The sequence below is a fragment of the Equus asinus genome, chromosome 21 (genome assembly GCF_041296235.1).
Source record: "Equus asinus isolate D_3611 breed Donkey chromosome 21, EquAss-T2T_v2, whole genome shotgun sequence".
NCBI classification, from domain to species: domain Eukaryota; kingdom Metazoa; phylum Chordata; class Mammalia; order Perissodactyla; family Equidae; genus Equus; species Equus asinus.
Window position 1 is genome coordinate 13,793,632 of NC_091810.1, and position 27,864 is coordinate 13,821,495.

Below are 27,864 nucleotides of genomic sequence, written 5' to 3' on the forward strand. Positions count from 1 at the left end.
GCCGTCTGACTCACCGATCTGCCCCCCACCCTGCCAGCTCCTTGGGAAGACGCCAGCACACAACTTGAGCTAATAAATGTTTGGAGAATAAACACATGAGCAAGCAGGGCGTTGATAAAGGATGCCAACATCCCTTGGAGGTGATAACAGCAGCTCAACTTTCCCGGCTCAGGGAGCAAAATTACTGACTTGGCAGCCGGCATGAATCAGCCTCCGACTCCGGTGCCCAAGAAATGGCCCGTGATGATTTTCCTGTGATTTAGACTGTGAGCTCCCGTTCCCTTCCGCCCCTCAGCACAGGCAGAGAATGGCCTTCCGTGGTTCCTGAACATGGAATGAAGCGATTACACTCACACATTTCAAGATCCTTGGCCCCCATGCGATCCCCTGCCTGCCACCTCTGGGACCCCGTGGGCAGCAGGAACAGGTAGCTGGGGCTGCAGCAGTTGCCTGCTCCTTCTGCATTTTAAGATGCTTCAGCCTCAAACCTATAATTTTGAAATGGAAAAAAGAGCTCTTCTGGCATACACAGCATCTTTTAGCCACTCCCTCTTTCTCCTCCTCTATCTGCATCCATCCTGGGCAAGTTGCTAGGGAAAAGCTGATCCCTTCACATCTTTGATTGTGGGTAAGCTAAACCTAGCCCTTCTCCAGCCCTAACATGAGGGGCTTGCAGTAGATCGGGGTGACGATGGGCCTCTCCTCGGCCAGTACCAGCTGACTGGCAGGGCTGCCAGGATGCTGGATTGTAAAGAATTCTGAGGCAGAGTCCTGCCTGGGCAGGAGAGAGCACTGGGAGCGATTAGTGATGTCTGCCAGGGCCACAGAAAGGGGGTGTGGAGACACACGCACCAGAACTTTACCATTCGTGAAGGAATTCAGAGATTGAAAACCAGGGGCCTAAGGGCCAGTTTCTTTGGCCCACATCGGTTTTTTAAAATATTTTTTTAACTTGAATCTTATTACCATTATTTATAAAGTAGAAGGTTTTACCCCACAAAAGCTGGATTTTTGGTCTAGAGACTTCTGGTCTCTAGAAGACCTGAAGAGTTGGCCTCATTGGGCTTGGTTCCCATCTGGCAGCTGGAGCCAGGTGTGTGCAGCCATGCACTCCAGGTCGCCAGTCTGCACCCCCCCGCCCCTCTCCCGGGGCACGTCATCTGCCTGGCCTGTCACACTCGTGTTTATGAGCCTGGACTTCAGCCGGCCTGGCGGGTGGTGGAGGAGACAGCTGTAACAAGACTCGCAGGTCGAGCTCGGTGGGCCACGGCCCCCAGGGGTGTGAGGAGGGCTGCTTGAGACGACCCAGGGGGAGGAGGAAGAGCAGTTCACATCATCTGGCCAGGGGTCTCAACACAGGGGCTCAGAGGACCACACAGCAAACCTAGAGAGGAGGTCGTGTTATAATCACCATTTTGCAGACAGGGAAACTGAGGCTCAGAGAGGTGACGAGAAGGACCCAAGGTCAGGGTCGCGGGGCTGGGAAGTGGCAGAAGCAGGAGTTCTACTTGGTGCCTGGGCCCTGACCCCAGGCTCACCGCTGCTGCCCCGCCACACTGTGGTCCCCGGAGAAGGACACGGAGGGGGTGCTGCCCAGGGTGTCCTGCCTCATCGCGGGGAGCTGGTCTTTCCGGGCCCGTCATCCTGGCTCTCCTAGCTGGTCCTCATTTGCTTTCAGTAAATCCTCCCCCAGTGAAAGTGGTCACCTGATGAGGCTGCTAATGAAATTCGCCACAGAATTTTATTTGCTAATTACATACACCATAAACCAACGGAGTAATAGACAATCGCCGAACCCACGGTCTCCGGGTTTGTTTTCTTCCCTTTTCTCCCTCTGTAACTGAGATTGCTCACTTTGTTTGATGTTAAAACTGTGCATCCACACTGGCTCCTTGAGAATTAATCGTGGAGAAATGCTCACGGCGATTTGTTGGTCCCTCCATGGAGACACTCTCAGCTGCTGCGCCAGTGGGCCGGGTGTGGCCCTGAATGTCAGAGGGGGCTGGGATGTGGGGTGTTACTGGATGCGACCCCGGGCTGGCCCCTTCCTGGCTCTGGGCCTCAGTTTTCCCATCTGAACAGTGAGAGAGTTGAACCGGAGCAATGGGTTTCAAAATTTTATTTTGGAAGCAGACTACTTCAGACAAAATAGCAGAACATAAAATGCGGAAGTGTATCTCGACTCAGAGCTGTCACAGATGAGTAAGAAGAAAGTCCAGCATGGCAGGAAGGGCCTGGCACCCTCTAGCCCTGCACACCTGGCACCTCGTGACCCTGTGCTCCTCCTGGCAAAGGCAGAGGCCGTGTCCGCAGTGCTGGGGCCAGGTCCACGCACGTGCCTCATTTTGTCCAATAGAGTGAAGCATGAAGGACGGCACGCCGGGCGCAGCCTGGCCCTCGGGCAGCTGCCAGGCGTTTGCCCTCGCTCTCCCGCCTCAGGTTGTCACTGCGGGAGGACTTGTCTTACCTGGCCTGCTGGTCCTGGGAGGACGAGGCGACACATGGAGCGGAGGAGCTCCCGGCAGAGCCCACCTCCACCAGCCCACTCCCAGACTCACGAGAAGGAGCTAACGTCAGCCGACTTACGTCACTGAGATTGGAGATTTTGTCACACAGCGATGCTCACGGGGACGTGGAATAGAAAACTGGGCTTGTGAATAGGTATTTTATAGTCTCTCTCTTTTGGAGTGACAAAGAAATAAGAAAAAGAAAACGTTTGAGTGGAGGACAGACAATTCAGAGGAAAATATGAATGGCCAATAAACAAAAAAAGTTCATCCTCACTAGTAATCGCAGAACTGGAATTAAACCTGTAAAATGCCATTTTCACCCACCAAACTAGCAAAAATAAATATACACAATGACAATATTATGTGTCGCAAGGATAGGGGATCAGAATCTCTCATATCCAGCTGGTGCATGTGAGATCGGTGGATGCTGGGAAATAAGTGTCGCAGCATCCAGCCAACTGGATAACGGGCACCCCCTGCCCCAGCAACTCCGTTACTTGACATCCACCCCAGAGCACCTGCAGCCGGGCCGGGAGCCTTGCACAGGAATGTTCCCCGCAGCACTCTTCAGTATAGCAAAAATCAGAAACAACCTTGGTGTCCAGCAATAGGGGAACGAAGAATTAAAGTGAAATGAAGCTATATGATGGAATAGTACATGACACCTAAGGAAGAAAGCAAGATGCTGAATGTGACAAAGTATGACCACAGTTACGTAAAATCGTAACATACACACAGAACAGTAATATGTTATTTATTAACACTTACTAACAGTGAAAGTTGCTTTGGAAGGATATGCTGCAGATTGATGAAAGCAGCTGCCTCCCGGAAGGGACAGAAGGCAGAGGTTAAACAACACTGAAGTCACATTTGTAGTTTGTTTTTCTAAGACCCCACCGCCACCACGGTGGGAGCCGTCACACCACACTGACAGTTGCTTGCACTGCGTGGAAGGCAGAGGGGGCTGCTGTAGCATTCTCTGCACTTTTCTATATTAACTGTTTTTTTTTCTTTTTGAGGAAGATTAGCCCTGAGCTAACATCTGCTGCCAATCCTCCTCTTTTTGCTGAGGAAGCCTGGCCCTGAACTAACATCCGTGCCCATCTTCCTCTACTTTATGTGTGGGACGCCTACCACAGCATGGCTCGCCAAGCGCTGCCATGTCCACACCCAGGATCCGAACCAGTGAACCCCAGGGTGCCAAAGCGGAATGCATGTACTTAACTGCTGCCCCACCAGGCTGGCCCCTATATTAACTTGTTTTTCTTATGGAAAACAAAGTGACCCATGAGACAGCCCGAAGCTGAGCTGCTCTGAGGGGAGTGGGTGAGGGCCCTGATTCCCTGCCCGCACAGCCTCCTGCTCCAGGTGGATCCCCAGCTGCCCGTGCAGGTGGGCAGGGGAAGAACAGGTGTGCACAGCAAACCCTGATGGCAATCTGCGTGGATTCAAATCCTGGTTCTGCCACTTGCCAGTGTGTGACGCCAGAAGGGTGGCTTCACCTTGCATGCCTCAGTTTCCCCATCTGTAAATAGTGGCACCTGCTTCTCAGGGCGGAGGTGAGGATGCAGAGAACTGGAGGGCGGAAAGCACTTACATGTGCCTGGGAGGTGGAGTGCAGTCAGCGTCAGCTGCTTCCACTGTCCCCCGACCTGGGCCACTCCCAACAGTCCACGGTGGCCGCAAGGAGCGGTGGCTGACTGCTGGAGCCGGCGGCCACTCTGCCAAGCTGCTTTTGCCTGGCCCTAGTCCAAGCGGCTTGAAGGCTGCTGGGGGAGTGGTTTGGGGGGCCTGGGACAGACTTCCCTGCCCCAGGGGCCTTGGGGGTGAAATAGACTTAAGAGTTTCAGCCTCCACCTGCCCCCCCGGCCCCGCTCCTCTCCCCACTGATCTGAAGCTCAGGGTGACCCAGAAAACTAGAGCCTCACGGTGGAGGAAAATCTGCAATCACTTGTTCCTTCATGGGGACTCACTCTTGTGTTTGTTCAACAAACTGTCCTGAGAACATCCTTCCCCATGTGGTCCCAGCACGAGCAACGCAATGGGGGTGAGGCCGGGTGGGGATGGTCTCAGGATGGTACAGGACCCACATCGACGGAGCAGGGAGCCCCTCGGAGCCACGTGTCCGTCAGCCCTCACAGCAGCCTGGAGCGTGCGGCTGCCGGTGCCCGCCCCAAGAAGGAGGCCAGCTGAGCTCAGGGAGGTGCAGGCCCTGCATCGCATAGCCATCCCGTGCCCTCTGTCCTTGGACGCTCCTGCCCGAGTGCCCGCCCCAGCCACCCAGGAAAGCCTGTCTCAGCAAGACGGGCTGAGCGGGCAGCACCAGGCAGGCCCCAGAGAGAACAGACTGAAGGGACCGGTCCCTCTGGGCCAGCTATGCCAGTCACTCTGACAAGAGGCTGAAAACTTGCCTTCGAGGGGTCCGGCCAGAAGCCACTCCGCGTCGTGCTTTGCGTCGTCACCCCCTGCCGCAATAAGGCTACTGACAAGCCATCCCCAGAGTCAGTGGTTTTTTACAGTCATTATTTATTCTCACTGTCCTGGGTCTGCAGGTCAGCTGATCTGGGATGGACACGCTTGTTTCAGGTCCCTGTGAGGGTCCTTCCTCCTCCTGGGACCAGCAGCTTCCTGGCTGCCCTGTTATCATGTCAGTGGCAGCAGCACAACAGGGGTGAGTGGAGACTTGCGGGGCTTCCTTAAGCCCAGGCTCGGAACTGACGCAGTCACCTCCACCCATGTCCTATTGGCCACAGCAAGTCACATGACTGCCGCTGACCGCCCCACCCCCCAACGGGGGGAGACACTCAGCCTTTAGCAGGAGGCACCCCAAAGTCCTGTGGGAGAGGGTGTGCGGGCCGGGAGGGGGAGGGCAGGGTACTAGTGGACCTCTTCCTGCCGGGGGCCATGCTGGCGGGGGACAGGACAGACGTCAGGACGGCCACTGGGTAGATGAGGGAACCACTGCAGCCTGGAGAGGTCAGATGACCTGCTACCTGCCCCAGAAGGTAGCTGCTCGCTGAGCTGCATGTGTTGCCCACGGACTGGGCCTTTGTGCCCCGTCCTGGCTGCCCCGGGTTTGGGCTCTCTGGCTGGAGTGTCAGACCTGGAGCTTGTAACGTCCTCCAGAATGCCCAAGACACACGCACACACAGAAACAGGGAGAGATAGGTAGACAGAGAGTTAATTTTTGCCAAACTTAGGAATTCTGGAGAAAAAAATCTATATGCAACATGCTATTTTTAGCGCTAAGTGATGCTAAGAGCATTTTCAGCACCCTCTAGAGAGTGAGAGCTGCCGGTCAGTGTGGGATGGACAGCTGAGCCGCGCTTCATGTCACTCCTCGCAAGCCCCGGCCACTGCCGGCGCACACGCGTTTCAAGGTGACAGTGGCCTCTGGGGGAAGAAAGCCCAGAGCTCCGTCAGGCCCCGGAGCACCCGAGCCGGGTAAAGGGAAGCCAGCGGCGTCAGAGGGGAACCCAGCTGGCCGATGCCGAGACCGTCTCTTTTTATGTGAAAGATGTTGAGAGGGTGATATCCTGACATCCAGTCAACCCTGAAGGATCACCCTGCATGGATGTGATGATCCCACTGCCTCCCAGCCACGGGCTAGGACTGGCCAGGAGAGCCTCCCCACCCCTCGGCCGCAGCGATGGATACGGTGGGAGCTGTCTGCTGAGGAGCCTTCCGGGAGAGAAGTCTTTAGTCCTTACGAGACGGGGAGAGCTGTCTCTCTGCTCCTCCTCTTCTGGATGCTGCTGTGTCTCAATGTGAGGTGATGCCTGGATCCTGGCAGTCATCTTGTGTCACTGAGGAGGCCCGACTGAGGGCAATGCCAACATTTATGGAGTCTAATGGTATGCCGGGCAGGCCCTGTGCTGAACATATGACATCGGTTGAATGCTCTCTAGGTCTTCCTGCGTGCCAGGTCCTGGGGACACAGTAGAAACAGGAGGTCCCAGCTGGGGAGGGGTCATGGGATCTGACGATGGCAACACGGCATGAGGAATGACAACAGAGGTCCAGGGGGCTGGGAAGCACCCTCTCGCCTGCTCACCTTCTGTCTCTCCATCTTGTCCTTCTGCGAACAGGCGTCCTGTCTCCCTCTGGGCTCGTCGGCCCTGTGCCAGCAGCTGTGGATGCAGCACCTGCTGTGTGTGAGCCCGCTGTGTCCTTCAGGGGTCTCCTGAGGAGTGTCCTCCCGTTCGGTCGGGGAGACCAAGACCAGGGCAGAGACGGCACCCACAGACTTCCAGCCTCTGCGTTTCGCTTCTCAGTGTGGGCCAGCGTGACAGGGCCTCTGCGTCCTAAAGTTGTCACTTGTGCCCCAAGCATCTCTGGCCCCGTCGCCTCCACCTCCAGGGCCCTCCTCCTCTCAGCCCCCGAAGCCTTCTGCAGGGAGCCGAGCCCTCCTCTCCCCCTCTCTGACCCCGCCCCAAGTGGGATCAGCCACCACCTCTGGGGAGGACGCCTGCCAGCACCCCTGCCCCACCGAGGAGCTGACCCCTCTGACGCTCTTGCTTAGGTTCACGATGACTCTGCAGGCACCGCTGTGCCCACTGCACAGGGAGAACACGGAAGCCCAGGGCCGGAGGAGGCTGAGCTGAGCACCCAGGCAGGCACAGATCCAGGGGCCACCCTGCTCTGTCTGACCTCAAAGCCCAGGTCGGGTGGAGGACGGGCAGGCCTGGGGGCCAGTTTCCACGGAGGACAAGATCACAAGTGAGCACGCAAAGCCTAACTGGGAAACTACGGTTCCCCATTGTGTCCACAGGGGCCATGCCCGTCCAGGGTAGGCGGGCTGCGCTGAGTGTAAGCAGGGCTGCGAGGAGACCAGGTAGCTGAGACGAGGGGAGGCTAGAGGCCAGGACCTCATCCCCGGGGGAGGCTCCCTGGGCCGAGAAGGGGGCTGGGGGAGGAGACAAGGAAGGGACAGATTGTGGGAACTTGAGGACTGTGGGCGTAGGGACCCGAGGAGGGGACCTCAGCGTGCGGGAGCAAGTGTGTCCCTGGGGGCTGGAGGCGAGCTCCGGGCAGGAAGTGGCTGGCGGCGCAGTGTGGCTGCAGGGTGGGCTGGCAGGCAGATTCGACTGTGGCGGTAGACCTGCCGGTCCTGAAGCCATGGGAGCACCCCTCTCCCTCTCAAGGAAGCGAGGCCGTCTGGGCTGGCGTGCAGGCTCCAGCGTCATGATGGAGCGGCGACTCTAGTGCCCTGACCCCCGTGGGCTCAGCCGGAGGAAGGATGATGTGAGGAGGACCCGCCTTTAGGAGACAGTCCCTGAGCTGCTGGGAGGGACACTGTCTCTATTCTCTGCTCACATCATAGTCGCGTGTTGGCTTCTAGCGGCAAAGGGGCAGGGAAACGCAGTGCGCATTCTGGCTACTCTTTGCCCAGCTGTGCGTCAGGGTCCAGATCCCCAGGAAGCAGGCAGGGTGACGCTGGGGACAGCTGGTCTCTGCCAGGGGCACCTTTGGGTAGCCCGGGACCTTGATGGCTGCCTGATTTCTCTCAGCATCCATTCCCACACCTGGACGAGGCCACCAGGAGAATATGCCTCACGGGGCCCTCAGGACCACGTCTGTGGTGCTCGGTGAAGGCAGAAGGCCGGGCACTGGGGGTCGAGGGGGCGAGGGGGACGCCGGGGAGGCAAGAGGCTGGCCACCTGGCAGGGAGAGTTCACTAAGGAGGAAGTCCAGGTTGCCAGGGTCAGGGGAGGAGGGACTGAGCAGAAGTGCTGGTGACCCTGGGGACATCAGCTTCAGGAGGGTGGGGGAGAAGCCAGAGCAACAGGGAGGAAGGGATGCTGGTCGAGTGACACCCAGTGACGGGTGGACATGTGGGCAGGGCTGCCATGTCCTCCTCCAGGGAAGGCGCCATGGGACCCTGGGCTGGCAGCACTGGAAGACACCATGGCCACCTGCCCTGGCCGCCTACTGGTCTTGGTGGTGGGGGGAGGCCTCGGAGGCCGGCGAGAGGCAGGAGGTGGGTGCGGAAGGCTCGAGGGGCAGCAGAACAGAGCAGCTCCCCAAATCCACGTGGCCGGTGGCAGTCACCAGGGCCTGGGCCACTTCCAGGTAGGACACAGGCCACTCCGGCAGTGATCACGCTGCTCTTAAGAAATTATATAAAGCTTTATTAAATAAACCAAGTAGAAATGCCTATCGACATCCAAGTCGTCAGTTTGAGCTCAAGTAATATCAAGGCACAGTTCTTCCCGTCTGGGCTTTAGGACAATAAATCGCATGGCCCAGCCGTGAAGGGCAGACTGGATTCACACCCGATTCAGCGTCCCAGCAGACTCCACGCAGTGTCCATGCGTGGCTGGCTCTGGGGGCGTCTCCAGACCTTCCTGAGAGTGGCCACTCGAGGCCGAGGGCAGGGCTGCCTCTGGAGGTCTCGATGCTGAGGACGGGCAGCTGGGAAGGAGGGACATGACTTCTGCCTTCTCCTTCCCAGCCCCCTCCTGCAGGGCCAGTCCTCCTCACTGGCCCCGCCGGGCTCTGCAGCCCGTGGGGGAGCTGCCTGGAGGGCCCTGGGCCCAGGGAGCTGGCCGCTGGGGGGCCATCTCCACCCGGGTGGGCCGGAGGCTCAGATCTGCTGCGGTATGACAGTGGTACAAAAGGAAGAAGAGATAACACTGGGTGTCTGTGCTCGGGCAGGGCACGGCGGCTCCTCCCCACGCACAAACAGAAAGAGAGGCCCCTGCTCCAGCTCAGGGATGTCTCCCAACTAGGATCGCACGTCCCTGTGCTGATGGAGGAGCCAGGACAAAGAGAACGAGCCGGATCCCACGGGACGTCCCCACAGGGCTGAGGCCAAGTCTAGGAGACGTTTGCACAGCTTAGGAAACAAAGAAAGCCGGGTCACAGTGGCCCACAGGGCGCCAAAAGCAGTCGCGCTGGGCTCCTGCAGTGTCCGTGGCTCCCGGGCTGAGGCAGCCCGGCAGTGGCCAGAGGTCACCCCAGATGCTCACGGCCGCTCGCTCCCCTCACTTCCCAGTGGGAGCCAGAGTAGGGAAAAGTAAAGTTTCCACAGGGAACAAACCCACAAAAATACAAAAGAGATTAAGAAGTCCTTTCCCTGAGACCGCTGCAGCGACGTCCTCCAGAGACGACGCCTGCCAGAGCTCTGTCCACTCAAAGTCCCGATTTGAGAGACTCGGAAAGCAACAGCATAAGCGCACGTTGTCCAGAAACGCCGGACAAGCAGGCATAGGGGAACGAGCCAGAGTCTTAGCCTGTGCAAGACTCTGAAGTAAAAAAACAAACAACAAACAAAGTCGTAGGCATATGAATCAGCGACGAGCGCGGCCTGGACTACGGTCTGCGGGGCGGCCGGGGCCGGGCTCAGGGCTCAGGACCCGCCCCAGGCTGCCCGAGCCCATCCCACCTGCGCAGACACAGCAGGGCAGGCGTTGGGTGGGCGGCTCCAGCGCAGCCCCTGGGCCGACTAGTGGGAGGTATATGCGGGGCTCCACAGCCCCGACGGGGGACTGGCTCTGCGAGGGGCAGGCAGTGCGTTGAAAGGCGTCGGCGACGAGGCAGAAAAATCTAGGCGAGAAGAGAGAGGAGGTGAGTCACAGAGCAAGGGGGGCTCGATGTGCCACGGGGCCTGGGTGGGGGCGAGCACAGGGGAGGGCCACTGCAGGCCCGGATGCCTCCCTAACGATGCCCCCGGTGTCCCTGGGCCCGAGGGGGTCCACAGGGGCTTGATGAGCCCTACTAGGGAAAGGGGGTGGGCTGGACACGCAGAGGCCTGGAGCCTGAGCCCCGGCCTCCTGGAGCGCACAGCCTGCCGGGGACAAGCAGCAGGTTGCGGGATGGAGGGAAGTGTGCCGCCCAAGGGGCACTCAGGGAGGGCCATCCAGCTGGGTGGGAACAGCCTCCTGGCAGAGAAAGCTGCATGAACAACGATTCCAACATGAGCAGAGGGTCTGGAGTGGTCGGGAGACAATGACAGACCTGGTGTGGCTCCAGCGAGTGCAGCGAGGGGTGTGTGGGCAGACGCAGTTAGAAAGGGTGGGCGCCCACCGCAAGGACAGCCAGACAAGCCATCAGAGTTGCAAGGAAAGTGAGCTGTTGAACGTTCCATGCTTTCCCTGGGTGTCATTTCACAGGTCTGATAGGCAGCCTGGTAGAAGGCTGTGATTCTAGAGGCCCAGGATGCATGTGGGATCTTATGACCCAGAAAAACGCATCTATGTACAACACTGCATCCTCTTCCAAAAATTTCACAGACCCCTTGAAGCCTGGTCGCGCTCACGAGCTCAAGGATTCCTTGTGTAGGGGAGAGAACCTTGAATAGGAGTCAGGAGATATAAGGGCTGCCATGTACGGCGGGGCAGGTTGGGCACTGCACAGTTTTAGGAGACACCGCTCACAGAGAGAGGCCTCAGGGCCACCAGAGATAATTGGACTATGAAGAGGAATAGGTCTTGTTTAGGACTGCCCAGAATCCTCATCTCAGAGTCAGCCAGTCCAAACCCAGCTCAGAGCCCTCTGCAGCAGCCCTGACAGGTGGGAACCCAGTCCCAGCGTGCATACTTACAGACAGAGCTCCTACCGCCAGCCCCTTCACCTGCCCCGTCCTGCTTGGGAAAGCTCTCCTTGTCTTAGGTCCCCCTTGCTGGCTCCCAGAGCTGCCCTCTGTGCCTCACGCCCCAGTTGCAACTTTTACCCAGGGCCAGGCCTTCTGAGAGCTGGGGTCCAGGGCCTGAGCATCCCCTTCTCCCCCAGGATCCCTCCTCTTAGCCCCAGCTCTGCCAGGCTGCGTCTGCAGGGGGCTACTCACAGTGGGGGCTGTGCCGAGGGCTGGCTCCGGGGGAGAGGGCTGGAGGCGTGGCGAGCTCGCGGGGTGCACAGACCGTGTGGTAGGCTGCAAGACACGTGGCTGGTTAGAGTAGGGGTGCGGGGTGGGGGAGCAAACCAGGGGACACCACGCAGCCTGCCTCACCTATGATCATGACAGCGGTCCCAGCCAGCAGCGCAAACAGCGTGAAGAACATGACCTGGTAGGAGTCCAGGAGGTGCTGGAAGAGGCTGGCTCCGTCTGCAACCGTTGGGAAGACGTGTTACCAAAACCGCCCGGCGCATGGCCAAAGGGTGGGGCCGCCCTCCAGGGGCCCAGAGCAGTGTCCAGTCCCGCGGGGCCGTCACCTCACTGCTCCGTCCCCTGCCTTCCTGGGCCACCTGACCCGTGTTCCACGTGAGACCCTGCTCCTTGGAGGAAGGATCCTCCTCGTGGAGCGGCTCACCGCTCGGCAGGGGCCGGTTTCCCCACCCGTTCAAGGGCAGACGAGGCCTTTCTGCGGGCGTCGGAGGTGGGGGCTGCCCAGTCAGCCACGCTGCCCGAAGGCCGTGTCGAACACGCCAAGTCGAGAGTGAGAACCACGACAATGGAGGTCGGGGCAGACACTGGACAGCACACCGCTGCTCCTGGACCAAGGCCTTGCACAACGAGAGCCCAGCATCTTCTGCCCCAGGGCCGCTCCTCCTCCAGCTCCCCGCCTCAGCAGGGCCCTCAGGCCTTCTCAAGGACCCCTCCCGCCACCCCACTGGGCTGTCCCGAGTCGGGACGCATCCCTGCTCGGCAGGAAGAAGGGTGGCCTCCTCAAGTGCCCCTGACATTGGTCCCACCCCTCAGTCCACTCCCAATCGGACCTGACCAGGTCCCTTCCCTGCTCTTGGGAGACAGCCTGAGCCCCTGGCCTGGCGTTCAAGGCTCCTCATGCCCAGCCCTCACCCCACACACCACCCCAGGGTCTGTCTGCATCACCCTCGCCCGGCTACTTGTCCTTCCAGATGGGGCTGAAGGGGCTCCTTGGAGCTGCGCCCTCCTCTGGCAGAGGTCAAACTGCCTCCGCGCCCCCTTCCTCGGCCACATCCTTAGATGCATCCCTTCTGACTGCGTCACTGCTCCTGGGCCCTCTCTATTTAATGGGGGCTTCCCAGGCATTGGCCCAGCAGAGTCTGGCACACAGCAGGTGCTAATCCATGCCTACAAAATAAATGGATTCGTTCATTGCTGAGCACCGACTGTATGTTGGGCAGGCCCTGTTCTAAGCACTGTCTTTAATTACCTAGCTTCTGGCTGGGGAGGCCCAGCAGAAATCATGATAACTAATTATATTAATTATTATACAGGCCGACAGTTGGCAATAGTGCTAGGGAAGGAAGAAAAGGGTGGGAGCGTGTGGGAGTGAGGATGGAGTGTTCGTGTTACGTGGGAAGGTGATATTTGAGGAAGGTTAGATGGGGGGTGGGAGGTGCTGGCCAAGGGGCCATCCAAGGGAACAGCATTCCAGGCAGAGGGAACAGCAAATGCCAAGGGCTCGAGTTGGGGCTGCACGTGTTCCAAAACCAGGAAGGAGGCCAGCGTGGCTGGAGCAGGGTGCGTCAGGGAGACAAGTCATACAGGGCTGGGAGGGCAGATCATGTGGGGCCTTTCGGGGCAGAGTGCTGAGGGAGGAGGGCGAGACGTGGCCACGTTTAACAGCCTCCTCTGGCTGTTGCACTGAGCCTGGACGGGACACGGAGCGTGCACGTCTGCCCGCTGAGCAATGTTGACTATGTGGGGCTGTCTGCATGTCTGACTCCTCCCGTCCTCAGACTCCCAGCTCTCCACTGACAGCCAGGACCACTCTGGCTGGGCCCTCCCTGCCCTGGGGCATCCCAGCTGGTGTCCCATTCCATGACTCACAAGGACCAGCTCCTCGGCGATCCATCACGAAGGCCACGGTGACAGGGATGGTGATGGCTTGGTTAGTTGTGGGGCTGGAGAAGGTCAGGGCCGTGGACAGAGGCCCCTGGCTGCCGGCCGTGGGGTCCGAGACACCGACTGTGTAGGTGACGAAGCTGGGCAGCCCCAAAGACTTCTCTTTCATGAAGGCCAGCACGGCCGGAGACCCCGACTTCACCTGGGAGAGACGTCAGGGCTGAAGGGGAGCACCCCCATTTCTACCTGACATGTTGCGCTTCCCTTCCGAGCCTGAAGGCCGGGGGTGGGGACCCCTGCCCAGGCCCCACTCCCTGGGCAGGTGGCGCTGCCTCGGCACTTCTGACAGACAGCGTGCAATGCGCCCAGTCAGGGAGGGAGCACACTGCCCACACTCAGGCTGTTTGTGAGGAATCATGAAATCTAATCAAGTGCTCTTTAAAAAAACGCTACACTGACGTGAACTTTCACCCAGCACTGACTTCCCGAGGGAGCGGCCTGGAGCTCTGTTAGCGGCCGATCACCAGCAGCCCGACCCTGCGGCCTGGCGGACCCTCCATCACCAATGAAGGTTCCACGCCTGTCTCGCTGTGAGAAGCTTCGGCCACGTCTGCTGCGGCGAGACAAGAGGAGGAAGAGCAGAGGCCAGGGAGCCTCACCACATCACCCCAGACCTCCTCCCAGCCTGCGGGGCTCCACGACCTATGACATCATTCTGCCACCATCAGCAGACGGGGAAACTGAGGCCCAGAGAGGGGACCTTGCCCCGAGTTGTGCGGGCGTCAGCGATAGGTCAGGGGCTGGAGCTTTCCTTCCCGTCCCACGTCGGCCTGCATTCCCGCACTGAATTCATCACTGGACATCCTGATGCCCACTGAGCTCAGGCTGTGTGGTGGGCAGCCCTGTTCTAAGTGCCACCCTCACCCATCTAACCTCGAGCTGGGGACGAGCAGCAGAAACCCCAGCAACTAACACAGTTGCATGGGCTAACGGACGGCAATGGTGCTGCAGAAAAAAGACAGGGTCAGGGTATTTTCATTTTCAAAAATTTTATCTCTAGTTTTAATACTAAGGAGAGATGGTCAGGACTTGCATGTGCCACCGGTCCTGGCTGCCTCGGGTCCTTTCCAATGCTCCTGCTTGCGCATGGGCCACTCACCTCCAGGCTCTCTAGAATCTCCCCGGCTCCAAAGACCTTGACCTCGGAGCTGGTGTGGTGGTTGCTCAAGAGGATTTCAGCCTGGTCGGCGTAAAGCCCCGGGCTGAAGGGCACCTCGGCCCCCACCTGCTCTCCGGAGAAGTGGCCGCCCAGGATGGAGGCGGTGACCACCAGCGCCGTCTTCTTCATGCTGAGGTGTCTCAGCTGCTTGTCTGTCAGCCTGTGCATGGTGACGGAGCAGAGGTACCGGCCTGCGGAGACAAGGGGGCCACCTTGTCCCCTCTCCCACCCATGCCCTGAGGCTACTCATTCTCCCTGCCTTCCTAACTGGAGAACTCCTACTCATCCTTGAGAGCACAGGGGAGGCGTGGCCTCCTCCAGGGGTCTCCTGGGAAGGCCTTCGTCAGTGCCCCAGCCTGCCCTGACACCCTTCCTGTGACCAGCGCTCTCCCTCACTGTCTCCGAATCCTCCACTGGCTAGGCCCCACTGGACTGACACTCGGGGCAGGGCGTCTGGTTCACTCCCTCACCTCAGAGCCAAGTCAGCCTGGCTCTGATGAGAGAGAATAGATGGCAGACAGACACCACGGCCCAGCGCTGGGCTGCAGGTGGGCCCGGCTGACTCTCGGCAGGGCCCCTGACCCCAGATGCAGCAGGACGTTCTGTGGCAGCGTGGGGCGGGACTGACTGGGCACCTGCCGTATCTTCCGTGCCTGGCCCAGAGTGGGTAAGCGAGTCAGACGGACACTATTGAGCAGTTCGAGCTCCCTGAGCCTGGAACCAGGACGCCAGGTGGCTGTGAGAACGGCGTGACCCGGCACAGGGACACCAACCCCTCCTACTGAACCAGAGGCCAGAGTGACGATCCATCCCCAGGCTGGGCTCCTGACACACTGCCCTCTGGACTGATGGTTGTCGTGAGCCACATGCACTGAGGGTAAACCCTCCGTGCAGGTCAATTTCCCCCTTCAAACCCCTGCAAACCTACCCAGCGCAGCGTCAAACGCCGGCTCCGCGGTGAAAACATCACGTGCCGGGAGATCAAAGACGTCTGGTTTGAACTGTAGCTGGCAGCTTATGAGGGACTCCGGGAGAAGCGTCTGGATGGCCTCCATCTGGGCAGGGCCGCACTCACCTAGAGATGGGGAGGGGGAGGAAGGGTGGAGGTCAGCCCTGCTGGCTGCCACACCCTGGCCCAGCGAGGCCTCTGCACCTGCCTGCAGGGCCCGGAAACAGGGAGCAACAGCAGGCCACACAGGCCGAGTGGGCCGCAAAATGGCACCTGCACCCCGAATTCCTTCCATATGGGGCCCCCAGGGCTGCCCGAAGCTTCGTGATGCCATGGTTTATAAACGCTGAGGATAAATTCTACAGAGGAGCTGGTCTCTGCAAATCACGGGCCATTTCAGGTCAGAATCTCAGCATCTGCTCTGGAGCCCGCATCTAATGCGTGTCATCTGTTCCCGTCAGCAGGGAATCATGGGCAGTTTATTTCTGGCCACCAGGAGGGTGAGAGTTCCCCGCTAATGCACTGAGGCCTGTTGGGCAGCAGCGCAGCGCTGTCCGCTTGCACCGAGGCAGGAAGAGAGGTTAGCACAGAGCTGCCTTGTCGATCAGAACGAGAACAGCGGTGCTTAATGCTACCAGTGAAGTGGTTTTTCAAAAAGACAGCCAGTACGGATTTATTTATTCCTGGCAGCTGCTGTCCAGGGCTGTCATGGCAGGAGATGGGGTCGAATGTTCTATGCGTGACTTGGGAGAGGTAATTACGAAAATCAAAACCAGTGGCCAGGTCTGTGACATCATTGCTTTCCGGGATTAATGGTGGCAAACTGGGGCTTGCTTTCCTCAGGGGCCCTGGGGTGGAAGCTGCATTTCCAGCTCAGAAACAGACCGTTTGTGGGTGCTGGGCTCCTTAGGAAGATTCCTTTCTCAGCCTCAGCTTGTGGAGGACTTGGAATTCTAGAAAGCTGGAAGGAGCGGGCCAGCTGGGGCCAAATGTGCTCTCTGGAGTTGGCGTGAGTTTGAGCACGAAAACCCGACCAAAATCCATTGGATGGGCACAGAAGCCCCTCCCCACACCCTGCAGGACCCCCACCCAGCCCCCTCGCCCCTCGCCCTGGACCTCTCAGGTTGGAGCTCTGGTCTCCCACGGTGACCACCACTCTGGAGGACGCTGCCTCCTGGAAACTGGTCTGGACAGGGCGGACGTGACGGGCCACAATCCTCTGCGGGGCGCTGATCACTATCTGGGGAGGAAGCCAAGGCAACTCCACTGAGCGCCAACTGTGTGTAGGCCCTGTGCTGGGCATTGTGACCCTGCCGCGGCCTGGGATGCAGGAAACGCCCATTCCACAGGGGACAGACCTGAGGCTCAAAGCCTGCATGACTCACAGGAACACGGCAGAGCTGGGTTCGACCCCAGGCTGGTCAGACTGCCGCCCAATGCTCTCCACTAAACAAGCCACCTGGCCCGGCAGGAGAGCAGGGGCCGCATAGCAGGCCTGACGCATTTATGGGGTGGAGGTGGGTTGTGAATTTGGGCTCCTGTGATGGTTATGACCCCTCCTGTGCTCATCAATTTGGTTAATTAATCTCTCAGCAAAGAGAGAAGGAGCCATTCTACTTTATTGTCATTTATTCAAAATAAACGAACCCAACCAAAATGCAGACCCCCCCAGGCAGGGTGGTGAAGGCCCCCAGGATCCGGTCTCTCAGATTTCTCCCCCTTGGACTGTCCCGCACCCGCAGCCGCACGCCCTCTTGAGGCAGGACCAGCTTTCTCAAGCTGGGGTGCCCTTTACCCTCTTCTGCAGAGCCCACCCCGCTGCCCTGCGGGCCAGCTCGGGGGCCGCTGCCCCACCTGGAAGGCCTCAGCGCCCCTCTGGGCAGCACTGAGCACTCCCCACCTCTCACGGGCCTGGTGTCCCCAAAGGCCAGGCTGCGTCCCGCACGCCCCACCAGTACTTCCCTCCGTCCCCATCTCCCCCACTCCTTACCGGCCCCCCTGCAGTCCTCTCCCACTTTCCCCTCCTCCTCGCCTTGGAGACAGTGCCCACAGCCTTGACCCCATTGCCCTCTTGCTCTGGTGTGCCCTGCACGTTCCCGCCCACTCCCAGGGCAAGAACCATCCCTGTGCTGGAGACCCCCACCTCCATCCCAGCTCTGCCCTGGAGCTCCAGACACGCCTGCCCAGCTGCGTCACCGCCAGCCTCACCTGGAGGAGCTACCACCACCTCAAACTCACTCAGCACCTTCCCCCCACACGGCCCCCCTGTGCTCCCCTCTCAGAGCAAAGGCCCGGCATCCATCTCGTCACCCAAGCCGGACCCCGGAGTCATCCCCAGGCGTCCTTCTCCCTCAGCCCCACTTCCGAATGTGCACCAAGCTCTGATGACCCTCCCTCCGGAATCTCCCAAACGCACCCTCAGTTTCCGCCCACCCAGCAGTGCCCGCCGAGGGCCGTCCTGGGTCCTGGCTGGCCCCTGCAGCTGCTCCCCTCCCTCGGGCTCTCACACTCCACCTGGCACTGGGCAACCTTTCCAAACCACACCTCTGCTGTACCTCACTCCTGGCTTAAGAAAAGTCCCTGATGACTCCCTAGGGCTCCCAGCACGAGCTTCAGCCGCTCTACCTGGCAGTCATGGTGGCAGCTGGCACCTGGGTCCCACTCCGAACACTGCACAGCCTGACCCAATCCTCAAAACAACATGCTCTCCATTTCACAGACCAGAAAAGTGAGACAGAGAGGCTAAATAACTCCCCCAAGGTCACAAAGCCTCTCAGTGGCCCAGCTGGGATCTGAACCCAGGCAGCCTGGCCCCAGAGCCCACATGCTTAACCAGTCCATGGAACGGATCCAAGTGTCCCTCTCTGATCCCAGAGCCTGCCTCTGCCTGCCCCACACCCTGGTTCCAGCCCCCAGGCCCGGCTCCTGACCCTCCACATCTTGGCCGGTGCCTCCTCTCCTCTGCCAGCGCCCCACCCCAGGCCCGCCCCAGCCACTCTCCACAGCTCTTTCTGGGAAGCACAGCTTTATTAGTCCCAAAGCACCTCTGTCTGCAACCTGTGTGCCCGCACCGCAGAGCCGCAGCACTAAGTACGCCCGCTCTGAGGCTGACCCGCTGGACGGACACAGCGTGCGAGGCTCTGGAAAGGGGACCAGCGTGGAAGGAACGCAGCCAGACTCTGCTGGAGACAGATGGAGGAGAGAGCGGTTTTGTTCGCCTCCAGAAGGACTCCAAAGGTGATTTGTGGTTGGAGGTTCAACTTTGACGGTGACACCACCTCGCCACGCGGCTGCCACGGCCTCGCCCCCCCGGAACCCCCCACCCAGCCACTTGGGCCCTTCCAGGCTCTCGGCAGCGGGATCGCCCCTAGGAGGTCGCCTCCCATCATCACGCCATTCTGCACAGGGGCTGACAGAGGTCTGGGGAGAGAAGGGGAAGGGGCCCAGTCCCAGAGGAGGTAGGTGGCAGAGCCCAGACTCAAGGCTCCCAGATGCCAGCTGCCTCACGGGGCGCTGGGGCTTCTTTCTAAAGGAAAGGGGATCACCCCGTATTGAGAGCTGAAAGTTTCACCCCGAGAGACTCAGCCATGCCTCCCGGGCCACGGAGCATGTGTGTCCCAAAGCCCCACCTCCTTGTAGGTCCTCAGGTGCCCAGCGACCTCGTAGTAAACGGTTGCGGATCCCATATCCCGGGCCACGGCCACGCCTGTCTTGGGGTCAATTTGGAGGATGCTGTTGGCTGAGGAGCTCCAGGTTCCGGGGAGGCCTGCGGAAGGAAAGACTGGATGTCACCCTTCTTTCCTACGTCCGACACTCCAGCCAAATCCCGTCTTACCTGATGACTGTGCCAGCCTCCCCGTGCCCCTCACCCCTGCCCCACATTGCTGTCTGGGGAGCTCAGTGATCACCCTCAGGAGGGAAGGCATGCTGCTGCCCCTGCAGCCTGGTTCTGCCCCAGCCTCCGCTCCCGGCTGCACCACCTGGGGCCAGCTGCAGCTCTCCTGCGGCACCTGCCCTCTGCATGGCTGTGGCCTGTCCACAGTGAGCCTCCGGCCTCTCCCACCTCCAGTGCTCCCTGCTTGGAATGTCTTGATCATCCCCCTGTCCTGGGATGACCTGTGTGCTGGCCCCCTGCCCCCCCCACATACCCCCCCCCCAGCACTGCCCTGCCCCCGCCCCGGATGGTTGGTCAGCCCCCTCAGCAAACAAAGCAGGCGTCAGGCTGCGAGTTGTCACTAGACAGCATGTTGGTTAAAAGCCAATCACATTATGTAACAGATAGGATCAAAGAACTCAACACCGCATTCTATTTATGGCAAATTATATTTGCTTTTCTTTAAAGGCAATGTTTAACTTCCTCTTAAAATGAATCTAATTAGGTAAAAAAAAAAAAAAAGGAGCCAACTGAAACAGACATTAAGTGAATAATTGTGCCTGTAGCTCCTGGATATACAGGTGGCTTGGGAACGACTGGAATCCGAGAGTCACTGAATCGGCACAACAGCGACTCTTTGCTCAGTTTCCTTCCACAGTCACGCCGTCCAACACGGTGCCACCAGCCACGAAGTTAACTAACACGGAACGCTGCATTCCTCCACGGCATCAGCCATGTCACGCGTTCAGCTGCGAGTGGCGACTGCGTTAGGCAGTGCAGACACAGGATGTGTCCACATGGCAGGAAGTCCTCCTGGACAGCACTGCTCTAGAGCAGGCTGGCACGCGTGTTCTGCACAGGGCCAGAGAGTAAATATTTTGGGCCGTGCAGGCCCTCAGGTCTCTGAGGCCGCCACTCAACCTGGCAGTTTCAGGATGAAAAGAGCCACTGCTGACATGTAAACGAACAGGGAGGCTGAGCTCCCGGGCCAGCTGATTTGCAGGAAGAGGCGACAGGCTGGCTCTGGGCCTTGAGGAGCAGTTTTCCAGCTCCTGCTCGAGAACGTCATCCACGTCTACTTGCACACCTCCCTTGGGGGACAGGGAGCTGAGCTGTTCCCCACTCCCGTCCTGAGCGCTCACCGTGTGCCCTCACTGTCTCAGCACCCACAGCTTAGACTCAAAGGGCTCCCTTGGCCAGGCTCCCTCTTACCTTCCAGGCTGATGAGAACAGTGGCCAGACAGAGGACATCCCCCACCACCACCGCTCCGGCCAGCTCCGGGGAGATGGCCTGTAGGACGGGCAATGGGACGAAGTCGGAGAGGCCCGCGTGCTCCGTGTCCCACGCGCTGAGCAGGGTCAGGCCCACGCCGACGGTGCGGACGATGCAGGTGTTGTTGGTGGTGCCCTTCCCGATTTGCACAAACTCATCTCTAGGCACAGGAGGGAGACGCGGGCTCAGTCTCGGCAGAGGGCCTCCAACTCCCGAAGGAGAGACACAGCGTGAGTCCTCTGCTGGGTGACGCTTTTCATGGACTTCGACCCCAGACGTCACTCAGCTCCCGTTTACTGAGCAGCTGCACCGGTCTGACTCATCTTATCACCCGGGAGGAGCCCACGGTCCTCAGCAGGAATGGCTGCCCTGCCATCCCCGCATTGCAGCAGGAAAAACAGAGGCCCAGAGAGGAAAGTGGCCTGCAAAGCGCTCTCCAGCCCTTCCCCGCAGGCATGAGGACGTCCTGGGGAGGCAGGAGCTGCCCTCTGCGGTGTAACGTGAGTGAGCACTGGAGCCCCTGCCCACTCCCTCATCCGCCATGAGCACTACCCCAGGCCTGTAGCTGGACGTGCTTGGACGGGCATCTGGCAGCCAGTGAGACTCAGGCCACGTCGGCCAGTGTCGTCCGGTGGGAAGGCTTGGATGGGGGGTGAGGGCTGGGTCCCCGACTTCATCACTTCCTGCCGCCACGCCTTCTGACCCCTGAGCCCTGACTGTCTCTTGGAGAGAGATGCTCCGAGCACAAAGGGCTGGCGAGACTTCTGCGGGGTAACTGAGGGGCCGGGACAACCTGGCTCCACTTCCTCCAGGGCCGCCTACGTCCCAGGTGGACGGACGGCCCAGACTGCGTGCACAGAGCTCCACACTTTGCCAGAGGCCCTCCGACCCCGGCCTCAGTTGATGGCCCTGGGGCGAGGCCACGGTCCTCATGGGACTATGTGGAGACCAGGGGTCTGGAGAGGTGACCCGCCTTCCCAAGCTCACAGGCCCACCAAGGGCAGAGCCAGGCTTGAACCCGGTCCGCCTCCACACCCTGGTTCTTCCGCACGCCCCGCTCCTAGCGCCGGCCCTGGCGTGTTCAGCAGTAGGGGACACATCTGTTGCAGGGCCCGTGTGGAGGCCACGGTGCAGTGGTCACCAGCACTGGGCTCACCCTTCTGCCCGGGGGGCCTCTCTGGGGCCTCTCCCCAAGGCCTCCCCTCCCTCCTGGTCTGAGGCTTCTCCCGCCTGCTCTGAGCCCACTCTGCAGCCCCCTGGGCACGGTTCTCCACCTGCAGAATCACCTGCAGGCCTTGTTGTTACATTCTTGGGCCCTGTGAATGTGCATTTCTAAGAGTTCCCAGGCGATGTGGATGATGCTGGCCTGGGACCACACTTTGAGAACCACTGCTCCAGCCGACTCAGAAGTTTCAGACTGAGGCCACGGCTCTCTCCCTGGCTCTGGAGCCCGCCCCCTCTCTCCTCACGTTAGGCCCGAGGCTGCAGCGGTATTTCAAAAGACTCAGCCAAAAAGAGCTTGCACTTGGATCCAATGGGACCTGGCATTCAAACCCCACTTTCTGGCTCTGTGGCCCTGGACAAGTGGCTTGACCTCTCTGGGCCTATACAAATGGGCTACAGTGAGAAGTCAGCAAGATGTCATGCTGCAGGGCCTGCATACAGCAGACGTTCAGGGAATACTGGAAGGTGTGTGCCTCCCTGATCAGCTTTGTGGAGTGTGTAACCGACGATCCGCGTTACTGACCACAGGGACAGACAGGGTGGTTTGTATCTCCCCGCAGTCCAGCTTTCACAGGTGCATAAAGTCCTATTACAGATCCTCCGACCACAAATCCCGGCATCCAGGTTTCGCTTCCTGCCCAGTGGGGGATGTTCCCACCAGTTTCCTGTCCTAGAGTAATAAACACTCCCGGCTGTGCTTCCCGACTCCTGCCTCCACACCGAGCCTGGTGCGTCCCCCTGTGGCCCTATGAGTGTGGCACGTCTCCTCCTCTTGGAAATTGAGTGACAAAACTCTTCTTTCACTGCATTAGGCTCCCTGGGTCGCCATCGGTCACCCTCCGTGAATTAAACCCGGTACGACCGAGACGCCCAGGTGAGAAATGAGCGTCACCCACATCCTACCTGTTTGTTGCAAAGTTGAGGACGGAATTGTGAGCGTGGAAGATGTCTCCAGAGTTGTCGTGGAAGTGCACGGTGAAGGTCACGGTCATTCCCAGAGGCAGGGCTGCCAGGGCCTCCCTGTTCCGGGTGTGCAGGGCGGGGCTCATGGAGATCCTCAGGTAAGAGACAGGGGACACCTACAGGACAAGGAGCAGGTATGGTGATGGCTGTGCCGGGAACCAGCCTCCCCGAAAACCCTCCCGGGGAGGAGACACTAGCCCTGGCCAGTCCCCATCCCAGGAAGGACTGAGTGCTGGCCCAACCTGGGGTCATGGAACAAGGAAAGGCCTCGCTCCCCAGAGCATGGTAACCTCGTGACAAGGTTCCCACCCCCTACATAGTGAGCCCACCCAACCCGCCAGAGTCCACACCCATGACTTTGAAGAATTACACCACTATTCACGTCGCAGAAGTCCCTGCAGGGTGGCCTGTCCAGATTCGCTGGAGCACCTGGCCCTCTGGGCATGTAAAGCAGGAACAACGCCCTGGATCACAGAGGCAGCACTAACTGGGGGCCACTGCACGCCCGCAGGAGCTCCGGGGAAAGGAGAGATGGGAAAAGGAGGGGACAATGGGTTCCTGGAGCCCACGGGCCTGAACTCCACGAAGATCAGCCTCAGTTCCCTGACTCCAGTAAAATCTATTCTGGCCAAAAAAGCCAGCCCCCAAAGACCTAATTTCCCTGACAAAGTTCAGCGCTGCAGTGACAGGGACACAGCTGGTGCCTGGAACAAACAGGATGAGCCGTCGCTTTCACTTACTCAAGAACTAGGGTGGAGGGCTCCCTGCCAGGCGCCCAGCTTGAGACAAAGAGACGTTAATTAAGGGAATAGGCCTGTGACTGGCAACATCTGAACATGAAGGTGGTCATGTATTCTCTCTGTTATCAGGATTCAGAAAGTGGCTACGATGACACACGGAAAGAAAATTCTGATCAGGATAAACCCCAGGAGCCAACCCAAGGTGCTCAAGGAGAAAGTCCCTGTCACGAAGCAGCACAGGGTGCAGAGGGACACGGGGAGCACTGGGATGTGGCCCGAGGACACAAACCCAAGCCGGGCCAATGTGGGTAAGAACCCAGACTCTGACTCCCAATCACGGTGACCTTGAGGGGGTCACTCCCACTCGGAGTTGCTTCACGCCTGTAAAATGGGTCACCCGACTCCAGGCTGCCATATGTGTCACATCATGATTTCCGGGTCAGGTATCGGGCACCTACCATGTTCCAGGCCCCGGCTGGCTGGTCAGACACTGGGGTGCCAGTTCCAGCAAAGCACAGACCTTGCTGGGCCTCAGTTTCCCCATCTATGAAATGAGGTCATTTCAATCAGTAATCTCCAAGAATCTCGGCTCTGACAGCCAGAAAATGCTGTGGCCTCTTACCTATGACCTTCGTCCCCGAGTTATTCTTAAATTCTGACACACAATTTCTCAGCTGGAAGGTGTATATATTCACTCTTACACCCATGAGGGGAAAAATACTACCTGGGCACTATGGATTTCTTACCCCGAAGAGGAGGGAAATTAGGATCCTACCTTCACAGCAACGATAATGGTTTGGTTGGCCCCGAAAGGCTCTTGGGCAGTCACTTCAATTGTGGACGTGCCAATCGCAGACCCCGACACCAGGAAGCCTTTCTCATCAATGTGCACGAGGGCAACCTTCTCAGGCCCGTCCAGGACACGGTAGCTCAGAGTGGCTGCGCCATCCCTTTGGAAAACAAAACAGACGCGTTTTTACAGAGAGTGGCGGCAGGAGTGTCTCGCGGCGAGGGGACCCGGGGGTCTGGGGCTCCCAGCTGCTCCTGGGAGAAGAGAAAGGCCCCATCTTGGCCCTGCTGTGCATCAGGACCACGTGCGGGCAGCCTGTCTGCAGCCTCGTGGGTCACCAGCAGGAAACCGCATTTGGAAACCAGTGGTTCCAAGGGCAGCAGCGCCCACCACGCTGGTCGCAGGGAAGGACGTGAGGGCCGAGTCCAAAGGGACATTTCCTGCAGAAGGGCATCTCTGAGGCAAGTTGTTCTCACTTGACTAGATAAGGCAGCCTGGCGTGGTAGAGAGAGGAGGGGGCTCCGAGGGGACAGAAGCTAAGGCAGTCCCAGGGCCTGCAAACAGCCATGAGCCGCAGGCATGTGGCATCCCCTCTGTCCATCCCAGTTTCCTCAGCTGTGAAAGTGGAGCAATGGCCCTGCCCTGTCCTATTTCCAAGGGCTGCTAACAGCACAAGAACGGGCAAGTTGCTCAGAAAGAAGTTTGTAAAATACTGCCAGGATGCACTGGGTGGAAGGCAAATTAGGCCACGTTTTTGGCCCTTCTGCATATCATTAATATAATAAACGGGAAGCAGAGGCCTCTAGCTCCCAGGACTGCCCCCTCACCTCTCTCTTTGTGCCCCAGCCCTGCAGACCCTCCTCAGACGACTTTAAGCAAACGTCACTGCCTCTGCCTCAACTTTCTCCCCTCCTCAGCCCCCTCCTCTAACCTGCAGAACTCCTATGCATCCTTCAAGACCCAGCTCAAGCATCTCCACCTGTGACATGCTCCCCTGAATCCTCGGATGCAAGGCCCTTCTTTGGGCTACAGCTTGAACGTCACACCTCGTTTCATTACAGCCTTTCTCACGCTGTCCTCCTCTCTTCCCCACCAGACCGTCCAGGGCACCAGGTGTTGTCCATCTCTGTTCCAGAGCCCAACACAGAGCCTGGTGCTGAGACACCTCAGGCTGAGCGAACAGCGTGTGTGTGTGATGGAACATGTCCGTGCTCCTACACTTCTTGCAGCCCCCACTTGGCAGCTGCAGTTCACACGAAGTCACCACCTGCCAGGCCCTCCCTCTGAATCCGAGGCAGGCGTCATGTCTGCAGACATGCTTTAAAACCGCTTCTGGGACGCAAGCGTGCAGCCCCCTCGCCCGGGGACCCTGTTCAAGCGTAGATTCTCATTCTGCAGGTCCGGCCGGGGCCTGAGATGTGCATTTCAACCTGCCCCTAGGTGATGCCCACACGGCTGGACTTGGACTACGCTTTGAGCAGCAGGTCTTAAAGACACACGGGGGTTGAAAGTTTAACGCTTTCAAGGTGGTACTTTCCCCCTTTGAAGCACTGGATTTCAGTAGCAGGCATTAAAGCTTTCTAGGCTCCGGGGAAGAGAGGAGGGACCCCCGGGGAGAAGGGAGGCAGAAGAGCAAGGGAAGTCCACGGCGAGGGGAGGAGGAAGGCAGAGGCTGTCCCTGTTTCAAACACAACACTGAGAAAGATGCACAGTTTGCTGGAAGCGTCCCCCAGCTGCTGACAACTTTGACAAATGAGTTGCTGAATGGAGCCCCGTTCACAGGACTGCTGACAAGCGCTGAGGCACGTACCTGTTTGTCTGAAGCCTTAGAAAGGAGTTGGGCGACATTAATATTTGTTCTGCTTCTATTTCGGGGTTCAGCAGCAGCAGCTTTTCATACACCTGGAACAGAGGGCACATCTTACTTCCTGAGACGCACCGGAACCCTGTCGAGGACTCTGCTTCTCTCCCAGCAGTGAGAGCTGAGGGGTCCAGGGATGAGGAACGCTTTGCAAGCACCTGCGAGGTGGCTGGGGCGTGACGGTGAGGGCTAAGCCAGGAGAGGCCAAGGGTGCAACGAGGAGAAGCAGGCAGGCCAAGCATGTGCGCCCTGACGGGGCTGCCTCGAGGAGCCTGGAAGCACAGGCCTCCCCACTGTTCCCGGGAGGAAACTTCATTTGCCGGGACGTGCGCGTGGAAGGCAGCACACGGACCCCCAGGGCCCAGGGTCTGCTCAGCTGTGACTCCGCCAGGACTGAGGCTGGAGAAGCTTCCATCTAAATCCCCCTTCCCTCAGCACGACACCCAGCCCCTCCCTGTGACCGTCTCAGAACAAGACCCCTCCGCTGCTGGGCCCTGATCTCGCTCCCCGTCCTGCCGCACTCTTCACAGATCTGCACAGAGTGTGTGTGGGGCCTCGGCGGGCTCAGGCCAGCAGAGCACAACCTGACAATGTCAGACACAATCTGATCCTGTCGCTCCCCAGGGGCCCCGAGGCCCTCGATAGCTTCAGAGCACCCGCCACAGCCCCTACCCCAGAACTCCAGACCCCTCTCTGTGTGCATCTTCAAGTGTCTGTCACCCTTCAAAGTCCCCTTCTCTGAGGACCCTCGAGCCTGGATGCCGAGTGCAGCTTTGAGCTCCCCACTGGCTTCTGATCTGGTCGGACCAGCTGGATGCTCCTAAGGGCCTGTGTCTAAAACCGTCTGAACTGACGGTGATTTTCCAGGAGGAGACGGGCCCAACTCCCCTCCCTCCCAGCGCTGATGTGTTCTGAGCATAGATTTAACCCTGGATTTCCTCATCTGTAAAATGGGTCTAAAATTAGTAACCCTTGCCATGCCTGTCTCCAAGAGCTGTGGGATTTGTGACACACTGGGAGTGCCAGCACTTTCTAAATGGTGACTGACAAACGACGGGGTTCTGGCGTCAGGGGAGTCCTTCTGCCAGGCAGGTGGCATCGGAGTGAAGCAGCCTCATTAATTTCATCTTGGACACATGTACTGTGCAGGAAATCCACGTACAAACGTCTCCTCCTGTTTTCCTTAAACATGTATTCCTTGTTGTCCTTCTTTAGATGGAGCTGAAGGTATAGAGATACCTTACTTTCTTGTTAACTGTCAGAAAAGCAACAGCGCAAGCATCACGGCAAAGGGCAACTGATATTCGGCCTCGCTGTCAGAGAGACAGCAGGGAGTGGTGGGGCCTGTGGCTAACCAGAGGGAACAGCTCTCATGAAGGGGAGGTGCTCCTCATCTCCTGCTGATTCTGCCATGTGGCAACATGCCATGTCTTCAGGATAAGCAACATATCGGATTTTTATACAAAGTCTTCCTATTTTTAAATGTTGGCAACAAATAAAAATTGTTCCAAGGCACTGAGTGAACCAAATAAAAAACATCTGTGGGCTGGATCCAGCTTTTCTAAGTTTCTGATGTACTCAAGCTCCTTCTGCTGTCGGCTAGGGAAGCTGAGGCACAGGGATGTTACGTGACCCAGCTGAGGCCACAGAATTTGGAAGCTGCAAAACCCTGTCTTCAATTCCACGAGACGTTCTAGAACTTAGTTAATTTTATTTTTACCCAGAAGAACATGTATTTCTGTTTATGTGT

At 58.8% G+C, this 27,864-nt stretch overlaps 1 protein-coding gene across 1 annotated transcript in view; it reads right to left on the minus strand.

Annotated features, from left to right (window-relative positions):
- Positions 1-8,620: 8,620 nt before the first annotated feature.
- Positions 8,621-27,864, minus strand: part of NUP210 (nucleoporin 210) — a 110,962-nt gene continuing 91,718 nt past the window's right edge. The window contains exons 29-40 of the mRNA XM_044754348.2: positions 26,064-26,155; positions 24,239-24,413; positions 22,664-22,839; positions 20,476-20,696; positions 19,019-19,155; positions 16,506-16,629; positions 15,369-15,515; positions 14,381-14,631; positions 13,207-13,423; positions 11,461-11,556; positions 11,299-11,382; positions 8,621-10,058 (exon numbers count right to left, since the gene is read on the minus strand). Of these exons, the coding sequence (XP_044610283.2) occupies positions 9,958-10,058; positions 11,299-11,382; positions 11,461-11,556; positions 13,207-13,423; positions 14,381-14,631; positions 15,369-15,515; positions 16,506-16,629; positions 19,019-19,155; positions 20,476-20,696; positions 22,664-22,839; positions 24,239-24,413; positions 26,064-26,155 (1,821 nt within the window). The 3' untranslated portion in view covers positions 8,621-9,957. The remainder of the gene's footprint in view (positions 10,059-11,298; positions 11,383-11,460; positions 11,557-13,206; positions 13,424-14,380; positions 14,632-15,368; positions 15,516-16,505; positions 16,630-19,018; positions 19,156-20,475; positions 20,697-22,663; positions 22,840-24,238; positions 24,414-26,063; positions 26,156-27,864) is intronic.